This window comes from Podarcis erhardii (genome assembly GCF_964252035.2).
Source record: "Podarcis erhardii genome assembly, chromosome: 1".
Classification (NCBI taxonomy): Eukaryota; Metazoa; Chordata; class Lepidosauria; order Squamata; family Lacertidae; genus Podarcis; species Podarcis erhardii.
Window position 1 is genome coordinate 92987109 of NC_138497.1, and position 20110 is coordinate 93007218.

Genomic DNA, 20110 nt, shown 5'->3' on the forward strand with positions numbered 1-20110 from the left:
GAAACCATTGGGCAAAAACATCCCTATCCCTGCCTTGATGAGAACAGTGGCATGAGAAAGCAACTTGGAAAAGCAGGGGAAGGATTACAACCTCACAATGATTCAAGCCACTAACGTGAATGCAGCCTTACTTCCATCAGTGCCATCTAGTATGGACAATGATCAGCAATGATGAGAGCTGTAGTCCAACATCTGGAGGGCCACCTCAGCCATATAGCTTTGCATTATATTATATTATATTATATTATATTATATTATATTATATGCACCGGGAATGGGGAAGAGGGTAGTTAGGCAGCACATTAAAAAACCTACATTTGTATGGAATCAATTTCTACATCTTGTTTCTGGCAAATTCAGTCACAATTTTTCATCATACCACACGGGACTAAAGGCTGCAGTATTCTATCTTGCACTGTGTCACATATTTCCTGTGGCTAATCAGAAACCTTCATTTCTCATCAGAGCTTGTCCTTGCACCAAAAAAACCACCGTAATATATGAAATTATATACTGGACCGAAACCATTATTATTGAGGAAAGCAAATTGCAAAGGACTGCATGAATGGCAATGACAGAACAATCATTTAGCCTTCATTCCAGTACTCTTCTACAGCTGCTTAAATATGGACGCCTTTCATTCTTACAAGCAAGTCAGTGCTCCGAGGGCATTCATTCTTCATTGCTCTGACTGCATGGGAATTGCTACCATCACAAGCTCATACATTTGTTCTAATTTCCTTCAGGCAAAAGAACAAAACTTATTGTTGTAGTTTTCTATATGGCCAGCTTGGATATCAGTTTCTCTCCCCCCCCCCTTCAGTTCACTGTAAGGTTTATTGGCTAAGAATGTAAGACAAACCTGGTGATCAGAAATACAGAAATTGGCTTGGTGCTGTACTAAGACCTTCTTCAGAAATCATAACTATACCTTAAATAATAAAATTGTGCACATGCAGTTTCTAGCAAACAAGTGATGGAGGACTAGTGACCCCCCCCCCCCGGTGAAGTAAGGCTCCAGCTCCCATCAGCCACAGTAAGCATGGCTAACGGGCGGGGATGACGGAAGCTGTATTCCACAACATTGTGGAATGCTTTCCCCAGGGAGGCTCGCCTGGCACCTATGCTACATATATTTAGGCACCAGGTTAAAAATTCCTCTTCCCCCAGGCTGTTGGCTAATTAAACAATCTATGTGACCTTTTAAATTGTGTGTGGTAAGGTATGGGTTTTGTTTGTTACTACATTATTGTGTGTGTGTGTGTGTGTGTGTGTGTGTGTTTTACTGCAAACTGCTCAGATGAAGAGTAGAATAGAAATTTAATACAAAATGATAATGTGTAGAACCACAGGTTCCCTGCCCTGGCATTACATTTTAGCTTGGTTCATATATGCCCTGGGTGTACAGGGTACATAAGACAGGGCAGCAGTGGGAAACTTACCACACACATAACCTTTTATGTGGGGGGAAATGGCCTATGAGAAAAGGCCTCATTCATGTGATTCACCTCCACAACCCCCACAAAAGGATTGGGGGTTATTCCTGTGTTGCACCAAATTTGTAAGTTATGGATCTGGGCTATGTATGATATCAGCCTTTATATTAGTTGCATTCATTTTCTCCCCTCTACTACAGTTCACTGCTTGTTATCGATGTAGAACCATGAATGCAAGACACATCACTTTGTGAAAATATGAGCTGATTAAGGGGATATTACCCCACAAAGATATATATGACTACTGAAGGACATTCAGATACATGAATTAATTTGGCAAGGACAATATTCTCATATAACTCTGGTTCTTTCTGAGATAAGCAAGGCAAATATTTGGAAAAAATCAAGAAACATCTCTCACTTGGATAGTTTATTGGAAAAATCCTCACTATTAATGGAAAAGGCAAAAGGCTGTATAGCTGGTTCCATTATCCCCAATGCAGAGACTTCGATTTAATTTATTTTTGATTCAGCAAGAAATACAAAATTATTCATTAGGCGCTTAGTGAATAATTAAAAGCTATCACCAGTACAGTCAGTCGATCATAATGGAATAACTAAATCAGAAAAATGCAGCTATCTTGGAAACATCAGCTCATTAACCTAAAATAAAATGAAATGAAAGGAACCAATGGGGCAGTCATGTCCTTCACAAGAACTGACATAAAGACACTGCGTCAATTACATATGTCACATGTTTTTCTAGGGTTACTTTTTCTTCGCTGTAGAAAGACACATCTTTCTAGTGGGTATGTAATGGGTTTCCCCAAAGATACCTCTGACCTATTTAGCATACAATAGTATTATGCCAGACACACAGAAGTGGTGGTGGTGGTGGGGTGTCACCTTAATACGAGATTTTTCAAGTTAGGGATGGAAAGGTACAGAAAGACTTTGACCTCAGTACCACTTCCTGAGTAGAGTTTGTCTCTATGGACTGAATGCTGTTGTTATCAGGTGATTATTACCAAATCCATTGGCTGGCACTGGTGCTTTCCTTGTTATTCACCTCTCAGCCCATTTGCAGTTTTTAAGAAAGAGGCCTAAAGGATATAAAGATTGGGCATTTGCAGCATTCTCTTCCCACCCTCATTCACTCACACTTCAAAAATGTCTAGATAGTCACTCAGAGGTATGTGCATGAAAGCAGGTGCAGTCATTTGGTAAGTCTCCAAACAGTGAGGACACCCAAGGTAACCTGAGAGTCAAGCTCACAAATGACTCTCATCTGCTTCAAAAAGCACTGGAGTTTGTGCCAAAGGCAACATGTCCCTCCTAAACAGCAAGTGACTATATTTTGGGAATTGGGTGTTCTATCTCTGATGCCTTTGCTTTCCTATAGTTGCCAGCAGTAGCAGCACAAAGGCAGCCACAAAGGTGTGGGGATGGTAGATTTGTTGCAATATTTAGGAGAGACATTAATATGTATTCTATTACTGGAGTTCTGATTGATCTCAGTGAATAGAGGACAAATGATGAAATGTATATTACTCTTGGCGATTTTCATTTAAAAATATATAAATACTTTGCACAACATCAGTAATCAAAGAATTTAAAAGGATTTTGCATCAATGAAGCCGCATAAAATATTTATAATACTGATAAGCGGCATTGTATTGGGAAGGGAACAGTGGCCAGCTAGTCAATAATCCATTGCCTCTAACCACAACTGAGCTGCTTAAGCCCTCTTGGCTGCTCAGCCCCAGCAAACAAACCGCAGGAAGTCCTGGCGGTCAGAGACTGCCAGGCTCAGCTGCCCCATAGCCAACCAGCAACACTGTTGTTCCCAATAACAGAAGCTGCAACACACTCTGGCAAAGGGGCCGTGGTACCCTGCTCCTTGTGTGGTGACTGCTCTGACCAGGTATTTGTTTCCTCCCCAAATCTCAACACAGGTGCATTGTTAGGGGATAGCCCAGGGGTCTGAGCCCTAGAGTTCCCACTCCTTTCCCTTGGCAAAGTGTAGTGCTGATGTGCTGATCTCACAAATCCACCACCTTAATTTGTCCAGATATGCCTGTATGTATAAATTAGTGCACGCATGGGTCTATGCCCTAATAACCATTCAAATCCTTGAACAGCCTGTGCTGGCAAAGCGGGGAGCACTGTTACTCTAGCTCAGGGGGGACAAAATCCTTTCCTAATAAGGATTCCACTTATTATGGAGAAACCTCTCCAAAACATGCCAATCCCAACAAGAAAACAGATAGGTAGCCGTGTTGGTCTGCCATAGTCAAAACAAAACAAATTCCTTCCAGTAGCACCTTAAAGACCAACTAAGTCAGTTCTTGGTATGAGCTTTCGTGTGCATGCACACTTCTTCAGGTATCTGAAGAAGTGTGCATGCACACGAAAGCTCATACCAAGAACTGACTTAGTTGGTCTTTAAGGTGCTACTGGAAGGAATTTGTTTTGTTCCAACAAGAAAAGGCATCCCTCCTTTATGTACAGTATATTTATATTCATAATTGAGCTACAGCATGTTTTTATGGAACATCTACAAGACATCTTTTGAAGCCATTGCGGCTGTACCACAAAACATACCAAAGTATATTCATGTATGCAAAATCACCACACAAAAATATTCAGTGCATGTTGCGCTGGCAGTCAGGAGCTTGGGAAACCCGTGGAAGGAATTTTGACAGGTGGGCAGAACAAGCCAACTGTCCATCATGTGGCTTCATAAAAATGACATGTGAACGACGTCAAATTTGGCCCACGAGGGCGATCCTCATATGGATCTGGTTTTTAGAGCCAAAAAATGTTTACCGCCCCATGACCAGAGCATGGGTAGGTTGATAGGATATCAATGGACTATGATTCCCATCATTCCTGACCATTGAATGCCCTGCTGGCTGAGGCTGATGGAAGCTGGATAGAAGTGACACCCGGAGGGCCACAAGTTCCCCACCTCTGCTTTTGTGAATGGCTCCTCCCATAAGAATTCTTGTGTGTGCTTAAGACCTTGCCCTAAATGCTACCACTATCAGACATAAGTTTTGGACATTGTCAGAGCAAGACACAATGGCATTCATTCTGTCAAACTCTTCTTAGGAATGCATGCTAGGCCTACTTTCTACTATCCATTCGGGACAATTTTGGCCATTTTATTCCAGAATATTTGGGGGTGATATGTGTGCTTAAGATGCTTTTTAAAAAAATAATTAACAAAAATTATTTATCTTTATCAGGAAATATTTAACAGCTGATTTTTGCATGTTCCGTTGGTTTTATGTTTGTTCAGTGTTTAATGATGTTTTATTTGTTATGCTGAGTTTTTTTTTATCATGTTTAGGATTTTTATTATGATTGTGAGTCATCTTGTTCTAGACAGACACGTGGGACAAAAGTTTTAAAATAAAATAAAAACATAAATGTAAGGAGAAGTGTGGAACAGGGCTGCACATTGCATTTAAGCATCCCCTACCTGTGCCCGTGTCCTTCATTCCTAATCGAAAACGCATTCTCTTTCCAGCCAATAGCTTAGCAAGATATATAGCATGCCAGTGAAGTGCTGGCCAATCAAAAGCCATGTTGCAGAAAACTGCAGGTTTCTGGAGAGACATCACAATTTCTCTGGCTTCTTCTGGTGTAAAAGGTTTGACATCACCACCTACAATAAAAAAGAGCAAATTTTGATAGATGATTAATCATATAAGAACAGTTACCTGTCATCTCATGGTCCCAAACCCATAAATTATTAGACTCTCCTGATTAAACCTGAATTCTTACCCCCTCCCCTCCACACTTCAAACATTTTGTTTCATCAAATTTTTTTGCAGTCCTGACACCATAATTTTTTATGTTAAATGAGAATTTAAAGCAGCCCATTAACATCCAGAATATAAATATCTTGGTAAATATTTATGATTTCCTAATGTGCTGCATAGCCCTAGTAATTTAGAATTAGTCTGACATTCATCACAAGTCTCCTAATTAAGGAATGTTCAAAGGACACATTTTGTGATAAACCTAAAATGTGTTGCAGTGGAGGGGGACACCCAATGCAGGCAAACATTCCTTTCAAAAATGGGAGGGGGGGATAAGTACAGGTTGTTGTCAATGTGATGGCAGAATGTGCTGATGCATCCAGTTTTAGCTACTTAATTAAATATACTTTGTAATGCAAGACTGATGAAGCAGCTTTCAAAAAATCATCTAGTTCTAACCCTCCCCTTAAAAAAAATGTTGTGTGCTAACCCAAGGACTATGCTAATCCCAGATTTCAATTTAGCCCTGAGATTTATATGCCCCACTGAAACTGTCAACCTGAAATGTTGGCAGCCTTGGATAAACTCGGCAGGTTTACAACAACTTCCCTAAAGGGACATGTTAAGAGGAAGGAACTGCTTTTTTCAATAAACAAATGTAACGATCCCGCAGAATAAAAGAAGCAGACTGTATCTAGAGATCATAAAAACATCACAACATTGATTTAATGTCCCAACAAGAATTTAATAAAAAGGAATTTTTAAATGTGCATGGATTTTTGTTGTTGTTCACTGTTATATATCTATCTATCTCACATAACAACTTATTTCAATCACAGTCGGCTCTGAATATTGGACCAAGGAAGAAACATGCTGTAAAGTAATCTCTCTTTCCCTTCTCTTGTAGGGCCCACAGGAAAAATTCCTGGAAATGTAAAATATTTCTGTTCTGTCTTTCATTTTTTTTCAAATCAACGTGGTTCAGGAACATTTTCAAAACCAGCAACAATGACCATGTCAAATTAAGAGGAAGCAAAGTAACAAAATGGGCAGCAAAGTTTCAGCAAGTGGTAGATAAAAAAGCAACTTAAAACCCATCATATGTCCCGGCAGGCAAACAGAATACTCTTTACCCGACACCTAAAAGTAAACAATTTTGGTGCAAAGTGACCACCATGTGTAAGGTATTTCCACTGATGAGCCACCATAACTGGGAAGACCCTGTCTCCAAAAGGCATCCCCCTTAGGAGGTGGGGACACCCAGCGCCAGATCTCTATATAGATGATCTCAACAACAAACAAGTTTAACTGAGTTTTAACTGAGATCTTCTGAAATGCTGTTCTGATACTGTTTAGATCTTTGGATGTTTAAAACCAGAACTTTGAATGAGCTAAGAAACAAACAAGTAGGTAATCAAGGTATCTAAATACTGGTGAAATATAGCTCATTCAGTATATATATAATAATGGGTCTACTACATCCCCATATACTTCCTAGCAAAACCAGTTATTTAGATTCATTACCTACCTGTACAATCCCCGTATCCAATTAGTACTAATGCAAACAGCAAAGAAATCCCCTCCAAGGTCTAAAAAGGGCATGCCAAGATTGTGGAAAGACCACTATTACAGTTATAAAAATCACTACCTGGTATATCTGTTACTGAATCTATCATAATCTTATGAAGCTTGGGAATACATAAAAGTTACTGCACAAACCCATTCAAGCATCAAAGAAATCACTAAGGAGGCTCTCACAGACGTCCATGGGAATTAAAGCTCCCACCCCTTCTGTTGAAAAAGTTCATAAAACAGTCAGTGTTCTTGTCAAAGAGCATAAAAATTGGATAAAACTATCTACTTGAGCAGAGCAAGGTGAGAATCATCATCAAAGCCAAGGACTGGCATCATTTGGGCGGGTGGCACTGTGGGTTAAACCACTGAGACTTGGGCTTGCCGATCAGAAGGTCGGTGGTTCGAATCCCCGCGATGGGGTGAGCTCCCGTTGCTCGGTCCCTGCTCCTGCCAACCTAGGAGTTTGAAAGCACATCAAAGTGCAAGTAGATAAATAGGGACCGCTCCGGCAGGAGGGTAAATGGTGTTTCCGTGCGCTGCTCAGGTTTGCCAGAAGTGGCTTAGTCATGCTGGCCACATGACCTGGAAGCTGTACGCCGGCTCCCTCGGCCAATAAAGCAAGATGAGCGCCGCAACCCCAGAGTCGTCTGCGACTGGATCTAATGGTCAGGGGTCCCTTCACCTTTACCTTTTTTACATGTTAAACACATGGTTTGGCCTTGAGTTCACACATTGTATTTTGGAAACAGCCAACAAATGGGGAGCAGGGACGTGGGACGTGGGATGGCATTAGCCCTTTGCCCCCCTTGTAGTCCCAAAGTGCACTGGGGATCCATGCTGACAATCTGCAAGGGAGAAAACCTCCCATTCCCTCCAACTGGAGCCTTCCTCCCCATGCAAATTGCAAAGGCAACAGGCCATACCAGAACTGCAGCAGGAGGGGTGGGACAGCTAAATCCACCCATTTCCCATCCTAGAATCTTAATCTACACCAGGATCCCCTTGTGGCTATTTCTGAAAGAAAATTCATGGATCCAAGATCCAAACTATGTGATTAACATCACAGGTAGATTGGTCCTCAAATAACCAAATTCTAAGACCTTCACTGGATATGTGGTTCACTCATATATGAATGCAACTTGCAGTGGATTTCTTTAAACATGGATGCTTTTTACTTAGCTGTTCTATAGGTCAGCTTTTATTTTTATAACCTCCTTTCATGAGCAACAGACCACTTGACAGCGTGACATTTCTAAAACCAAGGAGGCACGAATGAAACTTAGCCCTTGGCCTTACCCTCTGCTACGCTACAAGTCCAATGCACGTGGGGGTCTCACAGGAGCTGTATTCCTTGCCATATCTTGTTTCTTATCCTGGCAAAAGGAAATCTATCAAGCAACAAGCTGAATACAGAGAAAAAATATATCAGATGGAGCAGGGTGTCCAGCTGTGAGCAAGGATTGCAGACGCAGTTGCAAGTCCAGGCAAGCTGGCTTTCAGGATTGATTAACTGGCTGGTATTGAGCCTATCTTTGGGATGACCCTCAGCTAGAGATTAAGGGCAACGGTTTGTTTGTTTTTTAATGCTAGATGGTAGTGGGATATAATAAGTTGTGAGGACTTAAACCTCTTTACAAAGTCCCACATCCTCATGCTGATACATTGCACCCTTGTACTGTTATCGTTAATTACATTTCTAACATGCATTTGTTTTAGTGCAATAAAGCACAGAGCTAGCTTTTCATGACCTGGCAGCTGTGCGGGCCTTATTCATCTTTTCGATTTTCCAACATCCAGGAAAACAGAATCACAGCTGTCCTTTTGCTTATTAGAAAAGTCAATCACCTTGCAAAGTTCACAATTTTTAAAATATCAAATATACATTTAAAGATTAAAAATTAAATACATAACGTGGTTATTTGTAAAATAAAATAAAAACATGATACCAAGCTGTTTTAAAACTCTTCTTCCCCATAAGATACCATCTTGCTGTCTGATCACATGTAGAAAGACAAGATATGGAAGTCTGCACATGCTCTTACTTACCTGGAGCCAGGTTGGAGCAGCCAGTTCTGCTTGCACACCTACGTCCAGAAAAGCACAGAGCCCTCTCTGCCCTCAACTGTACTGCTGTGACCGGACTTCCTTGGCAAGGATTGCTTTGTGTTGGGTAAATCGACTTTTCATTATATTTTCAGACCCCCAACTAGCTATAAATTAAAAAACTGGGCCTGAGATTTCCATGAGACTGAGCTAATGAGTTACCTTCTAGGAAGCTGAAGTGTCCTGTGAGCAGTGCTTCCTTTTGAGAAGCATCAAATGATGCCGTCTCAGGGAATAATAAAGACAAAATGTTCATTTTGTCTGGAATTACCTATAGCTATCTCATATGAAGTTCTCAAGATTGACTTAAACTTTACTATTCCAGAGAATGAAAATATAGGGTAGAGATGTTTTATGTTGTTCAGAGTAATTGGATTGGATGATATTTGAGACTTGGGCTCAGCTGAGTTCCACCTGTGCTGGAAAGGCAACTTTTGCCAACTCCATCTTCCCTCTGCTGCCTCAAAAGCTGCTCTGGGAGGTTGGAGAACTCTCTGGCACTGTGGGGTTCAGGGGTACTTGGTAAAAATCAATTTCCTGCTCTCTACCTTCTGTGGGGAACTTTTGCTAGATCCCAGCATCCCCCACAAAAGGAACAAGCCCTTCCATTCATCCGTTCTTAATTGTTATTATCATTTGAGATAGCCACCTGCTAACTAAAACATCAGCTACATCTACAAGATGCTGTCAACAACTGAAGGTGAATCTGACTACTATACCATGAACAAATCCATATGGTTTCTAAGACCAGTATATAATGGTGGGCCTTACCATTGTTGTTGGTAGCCTGTCTCACTAAAGAATGCCACAACTGTCCCAAGGAAACAAAGATCCAAATTACACATGCAGCAATGCACATGCAGAACCAGTTCTATCGCAAATGCAGTTCTACTGCACCACATGGAAAGCTATGTCAAGTGGCTTCCAACACGCTTTGACCAGTTCCAACCATGTAAATGGCAAGCCTTCCTGCACCAGAACTAACAAGCACTTTGATGTGCAATTTTTTTGCATGCAAGATTCCACCCTCTTCAGGGTCTCACACTGTCTTCAGAAAATATACATCATGTTTTGAAAACCATTTTAAATATTTTCAAAGTAGGGAAAAAACAAAACCCTGACTGAAAACTGTTCAAACTTTTCAATTAATCGCTGAGAATTCTGCAGAACTGGGGGAAATAAAGAATATAGCACCACAGGGTTTCTGCAGAAAAGTGAACTCCATGTTGTTAAGAAGTTAAATGTACTGTCAATTATTTAGAATAATTTAGCAAATTAGAAGAATTCATTACATGTCAGCAGTTGTCTTCTGCCAACATACCCTGCTGATTAAATATGGGGTTTAATTGAGAGGTTTTAGAATAATTTTCCAAAGAAAGAACCAGATTCACTAAAATAACACTTTATTTTTAGAGTAAGCTATATATCCAGCTGTTACTCTAACAAGCACATAATAATGTATCAGCCTAACATCTTGGGGCATTGGGGTGGGCTGGGGGAACAACTGAGTTTTAAAAAATGAAGCCCCTTTTGTGTAAAAATCAAAAAGAAGATAAAGTCACTGACAGGATTATGAGGAAATGCAATTTTCCAGTTAATAGACAGGGTACTTCTAGTAGTGTTGGAAGACTATTTTTAGTGGCTCTGGTGAGATCTCATTTCTGTAAATTCTGTTTAACTGGGCACTTATTTATTAATTTTCACAGAGCCCAAACTCAATTTCACATTTTGGCTGCATATAGTTAGCATAATTTGCATGTCATCTATAGCCAACCAAAATTTTAAAATAAAATAAAGATTCAAAATATTTCAGAAAGATGCATCAGTGAGTTTAAAACTCTAGCCTCTCTAAAGCACGGGTGGCAAACCTGTGGCCCTGCAAATGTTGCTGGACTACATCTCTCATCATCCCTGACTGTCTGGGGCTGATGGAAGATGGAATCTGAATGACCAAATGTTCCCTGTTCTAGAGCTTATGTGGAGATAATTCAAAAAATGTATTTTTTAAAAAACCCTACTTTTTCATTATATCTAAACTGGGCAAAGCATAGTATGCTCACAACCTAGGAGTGCAGAACATAGCTTGAAAGATATTAGCAATTCTGGTTTGTAGGGAAAACTATGGTTTGCCTGTTTTGGATGCAATAGCACTGTTTTGAAATGAAAGGAAAAATCAGAGCATACTAGGGGCAAGGAGTGTGTGAGCTAAGGGTTCTTTCATATAGCAGCAAACTACTGTTTGGTGTTACATATAAATCAACGACAAATGCGAAGGTAATTCTCAAAACAAATCCTCATATGAATAGGGAACTTCCCAGATATATAATTGTTTGCCTCACTGACACCAAGTTCTCTTGCTTCCCATTCCACCCTTGCTCCTTCTCCTATGGAACTGAGAGCCCAGTCTCTACCTCCCCACCCTCTATATCACAGAGTGTCAGGTGTGAGGGAGGTGGGCAATGTTTAGAGAAAACGGACTCATGGGCCAAATCTGGCATGCCCACCACTGCTTTAAAAGATAAATTCAACAGTGAACTTCAACGAACACTTACTTGGGAATAAACATTATTGAACTCAATAGAACTTACCTCTGAATAAGATGATTGTGCTGTTAGGGAATCCATCTTTTTCCTGAGCAGAACCTTTGTATTTTAAACAGCTGCAGATATTCAGCAGGAGTATTTTACTGAATCATCTCTTCTCCACTCAAGAAAAAAAATGCCCCTAATAAATTCCTGTTTGTCAAGACCCTCCATCGTGCTTGGTTCTAATGTCATTTACCAACTGTTACTGCTAAGAACACCATAAAGAAGGCTGATCGCCGAAGAATTGATGCTTTTGAATTATGGTGCTGGAGGAGACTCTTGAGAGTCCCATGGACTGCAAGAAGATCAAACCTCTCCATTCTGAAGGAAATCAGCCCTGAGTGCTCACTGGAAGGACAGACAGATCCTGAAGCTGAGGCTCCAATACTTTGGCCACCTCATGAGAAGAGAAGACTCCCTGGAAAAGACCCTGATGTTGGGAAAGATGGAGGGCAGAAGGAGAAGGGGACGACAGAGGACGAGGTGGTTGGACAGTGTTCTTGAAGCTACCAGCATGAGTTTGACCAAACTGCGGGAGGCAGTGGAAGACAGAAGTGCCTGGCGTGCTCTGGTCCATGGGGTCAAGAAGAGTCGGACACGACTAAACGACTAAACAACAACAACAACAACAACACTGCTAAGAACACCAGAAAGTAAGCAATCAGCAGTCCTCCTACTGTGCTTAGATGCAGCTCCATGACCTGCTGAATTTTGTAAAGAGCTTGTGTCAAAGGTTGCTGAGCCGCACAACACCTCCTTCCCAATCCCCTTTTCTTTTGTGTGTGTTTTGTAGATTGTAAGCCTGAGGGCAGGGACTATCTTGTTTTTAATCTTCATAAGCTGCTCTGAGATTTTTTCAGGCCGAAGAATGGGATAAAATGTTTTAAATCAATAAACAGCAGTTATATATGTTGGGTCATAAACGCTATATAAAAGCACAGACTGTCAGGAAAAGAAGTGGAACCTCTATATGCATTAGAAATGTGGCAAGGAGGCTAGATCACATTTTTATTGATCCAAGAAATGTCAGTATAAATATTGAGAGGTTCCAGTTTCTTCAATTAACTCCATGTGATCAGAAGCCTTCTAAATTATTGTTTTCTAAATTGCTTGTGGCAAATTTGCTTAGTTTTTATTAAAACATCTCTCAGCAGAGCTCTGCATATGGAAAGTGTCAGATGGCATTCTAGTAGGAACAATTGTAGCAGGAAGTCACGGGCTATGATTGCATGCCATGCAAAAACTAAGCCATAGTTTAGTGGAATGCGAACAAGTAGAAATGAGTCACAGCAAGTCTCGGGCTCAGGTGCTCCCCTTTCCTAGTCCCTTGTAGCCAGAAGGAGACAAAGAAGTTTGCTTAACTGTGGCTTGTCTAGGCAGGCAAATGTAAGAGCCTGCTGGATCAGCCCAGTGGCCAATCTAGTCTAGTACAGTGGTACCTCTGGTTACGTACTTAATTCGTTCTGGAGATCCGTTCTTAACCTGAAACTGTTCTTAACCTGAAGCACCACTTTAGCTAATGGGGCCTCCTGCTGCTGCGCCACCGCCATGCGATTTCTATTCTCATCCTGAAGCAAAGTTCTTAACCTGAAGTACTATTTTTGGGTTAGTGGAGTCTGTAACCTGAAGCGTATGTAACCCGAGGTACCTGAGGTACACTGTTCTCACAGTGGCTAACCAAACAACTATGGGAAGCCTGAAAGCAAGACTGGGCACAACAGCACTCTCTCCCACTTGTACTTTATCTTTCCCCTCGATCAGTTTAGTTGCCCTTTTCCAAACCATTTCCAGCTATACAGCATCCTTTTGCTGGTGAGGCAACCAGAACTGTACGCTCTGATTATCATTAACGTTTGAAACAAGCTTGCTTCAAACTGCTGTTACTAAAGCTGGTTCAGTCAAACTAAATAAAGTTAAGATTACCTACCGTAAATTTCGCTCCATAACACGCAGATTTTTCCTCCTAGAAAGTAAGGGGAAATGTCTGTGCGTGTTATGGAGCGAATGCCTACAGATGGCGGGGGAATCTGCTGCAGTTGTGAGCAGTCCGTGGCTTGCTTTGAAACAGCAAAGCAGGTGTAAGCGGCTCCTGTCAGCGAGCCGAGCCGGGAGGAGGGAGAGAAGCAGAGCGGGCTTGGCTGCTTTAAAAAAACCCGTCCTCTATGTTCCTCTCTCCTCCCCACAGAGCTGCTAAGTAGCAGCGAAGCTTTTCAGCCAGCCTAGCCGGGAGGAGGGAGAGAAGCAGAGCGGGGTTGGCTGCTTTTAAAAAAACCCGTACTCTCTGTCCCTGCCTGCAGTTTTTTGCTGTCCGATTTTGGATTAGCCACTGTAGGGGCTGTGTGTGTGTGTGCTTGAGCTATAGTTCTCCTCCTCCTGCTTCCCCTTCGCTCTCCCTGCGCCCCTGCACTCTCCCTCCGACTTTAGAATTGACACTCTGTGTCTGTGTGTGTGTGTGAGAGAGAGGGCTCCTTCTCCTCCTCCTGCTTCCCTTCACTCTCCCTGCGCTGTCCCTCCGACTTTAGAATTGACACTCTGTGTCTGTGTGTGTGTGAGAGAGGGCTCCTTCTCCTCCTCCTGCTTCCCGTCACTCTCCCTGCGCTGTCCCTCCGACTTTAGAATTGACACTCTGTGTGTCTCTGTGTGTGTGAGGGCTCCTTCTCCTTCTCTTGCTTCCCGTTCACTCCCCCAGCGCCCTGCGACTTTAGGGCCAGTTCCCTCTCTGCGTGTGTGTGTGTTTTGACCTCACTGCGCTTGTTGGGGGAGAGTGTTGGTCGCAATTTTTCTTGATTTGTCTCAGAGTGGTTACTATCATGGTTTCCTTGCCGGGGAGGAGGGAGAGACGCAGAGCCTGCTTGTTCTAAAGGAGCAAAGCTGGAGAGGAGCCTCTCCTGCATTATCAGCAGCATCCTTCTCCACACCCCCCACGCGAGCTCCTTGTCCCTTGAGTTCTTTTCCTTCCCTCCCCACTTAAAACGTGGTTACAAAGCACGGATCCACATGGATCCTCAGGATTTTTGCACTAGGTCACCCCAAATTCACCATCAGATCACATAGCATATCCATGGCTACAGCCTGCACCAAAACACACACGCACCCACTGTTTCATGGGGTCGCAATGGCGCAAAAACGTGGTTACAAAGCATGGATCCACATGGATCCTCAGCATTTTTGCATTGGGCTACCCCAAACTCACCGTCAGATCACATGTCTGTGACCACAGCATGAACCACAAAAATCATATATCCACTGTTTCATTTAGAATATTTTTTTCTTGTTTTCCTCCTCTAAAAACTATGTGCGTGTTATGGTCAGGTGCGTGTTATAGAGCGAAAAATACGGTAACTACAGTTCCAAGTCTGGAGGACACAGAACATTGTAGTTAATAAAAAACAGAAATGAAAGCTTATGAATTCCTAATCTTAGCTGTCTGAGAAGAGTCAAGGACAATGTGCTCACCCAAGGCTCCCTGAAGCTCACATCTGTTTAGCTCACACTAAACTATGGTTTACTATGACTTGCTAACACAGCCACACTGCAATTCAATCAACGTAAAAAGGCAGTATTTCAAATGCATAGGAGATTACACAGGAGATACATGTATCCTGTAATATTACAAAGTTAGGTGCACCTAATTAAATTAGTTGCACACTTTCCATAGGACTGCAGGTTCCCCTCCCCCTTCTTGCCAACATCAGGAACAGGAAGCCTGTGGCCATCTAGGGACTCCAGTTCAATTCCAGGCAACACAGTCAGCAACACCTTGGAGTGACATAAGCTCTCTGCATGTAATGAAAATGGATGTGCCCCTATTTAGTATTAATGTTTATGCTTCCAAAGCACTCTGTGACAAGAGTGCCTTGGTCTAAGGAGGAAATAATCTAACTGTGCAATATACAACATACTAGCAGTATGCCCCACTGAACTTGATGGAGCTTACTTCCAAGTAAATGTGCATAGAATAAAAATATACATTGGCATAAGATATTAATGCAGCAGATAAATTCCAATGTTATCTTAAACACATTCTCCCATGGCTACCATTGTGCTTCAGAAATGCTTGCCCATAATGGCAGGCCTACCTTTTTAACATAACTTTTCATAATGGGGTTTGTCTTGAGTGCAGGCTTTAGATTATCTGCAGGCCTTGTAGGTGACAAATCAGTCCTTTTCTTGTGTAGATATATATTTCCTTCTCTAGTGATACACATCTCTGGGGCTGCACTGCGAGGCAAGCTAAAGCAAGCAGAGATCTCCTTCCATTAATATTATAATGTCAACGATGAGAATGCTAAAAATACCACCCAACAGAAGTAAGAGTGAAATTAGCATATTTAGAGATGTATTAGTCCCATGAGTAAAATAATGCTATCAGCTTGCTGCAAGATAAAGCTAATTTGGCTTCCAACAGTTTATCAACAATGCGCCATTCCTCCACATTAACTAATTTAGACAGCTCTATAGCCTGCAAATTCACATGGAATGCTGTGCTATGCTAAATTAACTGGGGAAGAAAGGTCACATCACTAGAGTCACATCTGTATGCAGGCCACAGTGCTAGGAAACAAAGTAATTAAAATACTGTAATTGCAATTAGTTATTTCAATTACAATTTGATTAATGGAAAATACAAATGAATAATATTTAACATCTATCCTAAACTCTTAATTCTGTCGGAAGAGATTTAAAGCTGATTATATTGAAAATCTACAAAAAAAGAAGCTACAAACATGAGTCTGACCAAACTGCAGGAGGCAGTGGAAGACAGAAGTGCCTGGCGTGCTCTGGTCCATGGGGTCACGAAGAGTCGGACATGACTAAACGACTAAACAACAACAACATATTGAAAATAAGATGGCTTAGTCCAAATGACTGAATACGTGATTCATGCTTATATTTACATTCTTCATTTTCCTACTTTCTTATTTACTAGGTAAGGGACAGGCACAGGAAACTTACCAGTGTTTGTATTTTCATCAATATGAACACAGGGGGAGTGTGAATAATCAGCTTCAGATTATTTACTGATCCGATCCAAAAATTACCTAAACATTGCCCAGTTGATGGGACTAAATAAGCTGGGCATTGTACCATGTGAGCATTATGAACAAGTTCCCCTTAATGAATATGAAGTCAAAAGTTCTCTAACCAGTCAGGGAGCAGTCACTTCACAGTTCAACCTGATGCATGTTTACTCACAGGCAAGTCTTACTGTATTTAGTGGGGTCTTTTCCCTAGTAAATGTGCAGTACAGTGCTACCTCGGGTTAAGAACTTAATTCATTCCGGTTGTCCGTTCTTAACCTGAAACTGTTCTTAACCTGAAGCACCACTTAAGCTAATGGAGCCTCCCTCTGCTGCCACGCCGCAATTTCTGTTCTCATCCTGAAGCAAAGTTCTTAATCCAAGGTACTATTTCTGGGTTAGCGGAGTATGTATGTAACCTGAAGTGTCTGTAACCTGAGGTGCCACTATATTAGAACCTCAAAGAGATGAATATACTACTTGGAAGGTGTAAGATAGTACTGTATTTATCAATTATGAACACCGCTCATAAACTAGTAGGCTATTGGTGATACAACATAATGAGATGAACAGATTTCCCCATTCACTTAAAAGATAGTTTGGATATAAACCACTAGAAAAGAAAAATTATAAAAATAAGGAAATCGTAGGAGAACTTCTCATAAAATCACATTGGGATCTGAATGGGGAGGGGGGGTCACAACTGCCATAACTACAAAAAAAAAGGAGAAATATTTAGTGAAGTCTGCATCTAATGCTGCAATTCTAGACAAACTTGTGGAAGGTTCTTATGCAGAGTTGGATTCAATTGACTTAAGCATACTGAACTCATCATAGGATCAGACTGTTGCCAGTGTCTGAAGGCAGATGATGCACCTATCTTGTTGAAGCTAAGCTAGGCTGGGTCGGGATGACAGACCACCTGGGAACCCTACACACACCGTGTTGATTTCCATGGAAACAAAAGAGGATATAAACATAATATATAAAGTAAAAATATGAGCATGATTCATTAACCTCAGGGGAACTTGCTTCCACATCAACATGCATGTGTGCAAGAAGGAGAACCTAAACAGAAATAAAACTAAGCAACCACATCTATTTAAAAAGTAAAAATGTGAGTAAGTTTAATTGCCCACATGGGGACTTGCTTCCACATGCACATACATGTGAGCAGGAAGAAGGAAGAACTAAAACAGCATTAAAAAAGCAAGAAGTAAATTGAGTTATGCAGGCAACAGGCCAGTTCTTCAAGCATCATCAGCATCAACTTGAACTATTTTTTTGCACCTTCATGTGCATGATCAAATTCAGCATCAGTACAGTGGTACCTCGGGTTACGAACTTAATTCTTTCTGGATGTCCGTTCTTAACCCGAAACTGTTCTTAACCTAAGGCGCGCTTTCGCTAATGGAACCACACGATTTCTGTTCTCATCCTGGGGCAAAGTTTGCAACCCAAGGTACTACTTCCGGGTTAGCGGAGTTTGTAACCTGAAGTGCTTGCAACCCGAAGCTTTTGTAACCCGAGGTACCACTGTATGCACTTAACTGCTGCAAGGCTAGCCGCTTTCTCTTTTGCCTTTACCAACAGATGACATCATAATGAATTTATTTTTGCTGCAAATCCTTCCCCTTGCAACCAATATACATGGGTATGGATTGGGCTCAGTGAGGGTTTTCTCCAAGAATAAACTTCCTGCACATACCCACAGACACTTTGAAACCCAAGAAATTATGCCTCTGACTACCAGCTGCTGGGAATCACAGGTGGGCAGAGTGCTGTTTTGCTCTTGTCCACCTTGCAGGCTTCTCACGGGCATCTAGCTGGCCACTGAGACACCAGGATATGGGACTAGATGGAACACTGGCCTGATCCAGCAGTCTTGTTTTATGTTCTTATGATAAGATCTCCTAAAGCAAACATGGGCAAGGAAAATAACTGGGCAAGTGAGAACTAGTTTCACTAGAGTTGTCCTTTCTGGAAGCTTTGTGTTCAGTATCCTCCTCTACTGTGCGCACATAGACCACAGGCCAAAGGTTACTCCTTAGTATGCTGCTCTCTGCTGCTAGGAGTATTCACTTAAAGCATTGTGGGAAACATGCATTCAGAAAAGGGCAATTCTGGGGGAGGCAATGAGTTATTCTTATTCCTGCAGTTTTTATATTCCAGGCATCCCAGTTTACAATCAAATAGATAGCTATGTGTCGTGGCAAAGAAATACCTTTGGTTTAGCCCATTTGAGCATTCCATTTGATTGCTGACTTGTAATGAAACTTCTCTAAACTTTGAAATATCAGAATTAAGTTTGATGTGCATATTCAGGACACAATTATACATATTAAGGTTAGATACCAGCTCAGTTCTCCTATCTATATTCAAAGTAAGAGGCAAAATACAAAATATAATGCAATACAGCTGAACACAAGAATTATCAGCATGAAATGCATATACTTCGGACATCATTCCACACTTTGGTTACGAACGCTCAAATCCAAACCATTTTTCAAGGGGTGGAGGAGCACAGGAAAAATGTAAAATACAACACAATGCATTTCCTGGAAGGCTGTGACATTGGAATGGAGGTGGATATTCATGGCCAGTCAACATTCTGTTTTTTAAATGTGACGATCAGCTTGACAGTTGTACCAGTTTTCGAAGGAAGAATGCAAGATCTAAAGTAATATCTGAATCAAAGCCTCTCAAAGCACTGCTTTTCTTACACTTAGCTGATCAGCAAGTTAGTGAAGAGAAGAGTGGATTTATACTTTTGTTTGTGTATGTTTTGCTGTGGTGAACGCAAGATGAACACAGAATAAAGCCGGCCTTAGTGTACATTTTCTAAACTGCATGGAGAGTGTGTCCAGTAGGCAATTTTGCATATAGCCCAGTCAATGTGTACAGTCTCCAACTAAGGCTGGGCAACCATTAATCGATTAGCAGGGCATTTCATACATTGCTCGGTTAATATGGGCAGGCTGAACATTCACCAGCCAATATGCACAACGTCTACGTTGTTCAACACGACTTGGTCACCACCGGCTTCAACTCGGGGTTGTAGGCGCTGCAGTCGGGAAGGCTTATATTGTATTTAACGAAGCTGAAGCTGGTTCACCAAAGGGCATGTTAACCTGATGTCTGTCCCACGTAAATTGAGAAGCCAAGACATGAGAGCCTGTGCAGGTGAGATCCGATACTTCGGCGGGCGGGGATACCTGGACAGATATTGGCACAGAAAGGAGCAACCTACCGGGCAGCGAAGAGACCACCAGAGCATCTGCTCTCGTTGCCATCGTTTCCCTCTCTCGCCTTTCCTATTCCAAAAGAGAAACCGCCCCGGTCCCCTCCTCTTTCTCCCTCAACGGCTCGACGTTTCGCCGTCACCACCACCAGCCCTCCCCGAGATCACGTGGGAGATCAGGCGCAGAATCACGTGGCTTTTGTTTGTGTTTTGCCTTGCAAAGCGTGGGACGGCAGCTGCTGCCCTTGCTTTTCTTCGGGGGACGCGCGACTGCTTTCCACGTAACCACAAAGCTGCGTCCAACAGTCACGAGTTAGCCTGGGCAGAGCGCACTGGTGTTTACCGATATCCCCAAATAGGAAACTCTTCCCCTCCCGCT

General features: G+C 41.9%; 1 protein-coding gene across 3 annotated transcripts in view; it reads right to left on the minus strand.

Annotated features, from left to right (window-relative positions):
- Positions 1-20007, minus strand: part of HSPBAP1 (HSPB1 associated protein 1) — a 51173-nt gene extending 31166 nt beyond the window's left edge. Inside the window, exons 1-3 of one of the 3 annotated variants that reach the window (XM_081872528.1) lie at positions 19741-20007; positions 15549-15702; positions 4924-5109 (exon numbers count right to left, since the gene is read on the minus strand). In XM_081872528.1, coding sequence (XP_081728654.1) covers positions 4924-5062 — 139 coding nt within the window. In that variant the 5' untranslated portion in view covers positions 5063-5109; positions 15549-15702; positions 19741-20007. Of the gene's footprint in view, positions 1-4923; positions 5110-7067; positions 7161-15548; positions 15703-19740 lie in introns of those variants that run through there. The other 2 variants (XM_081872526.1, XM_081872527.1) reach the window with 2 other exon arrangements.
- Positions 20008-20110: the final 103 nt, after the last annotated feature.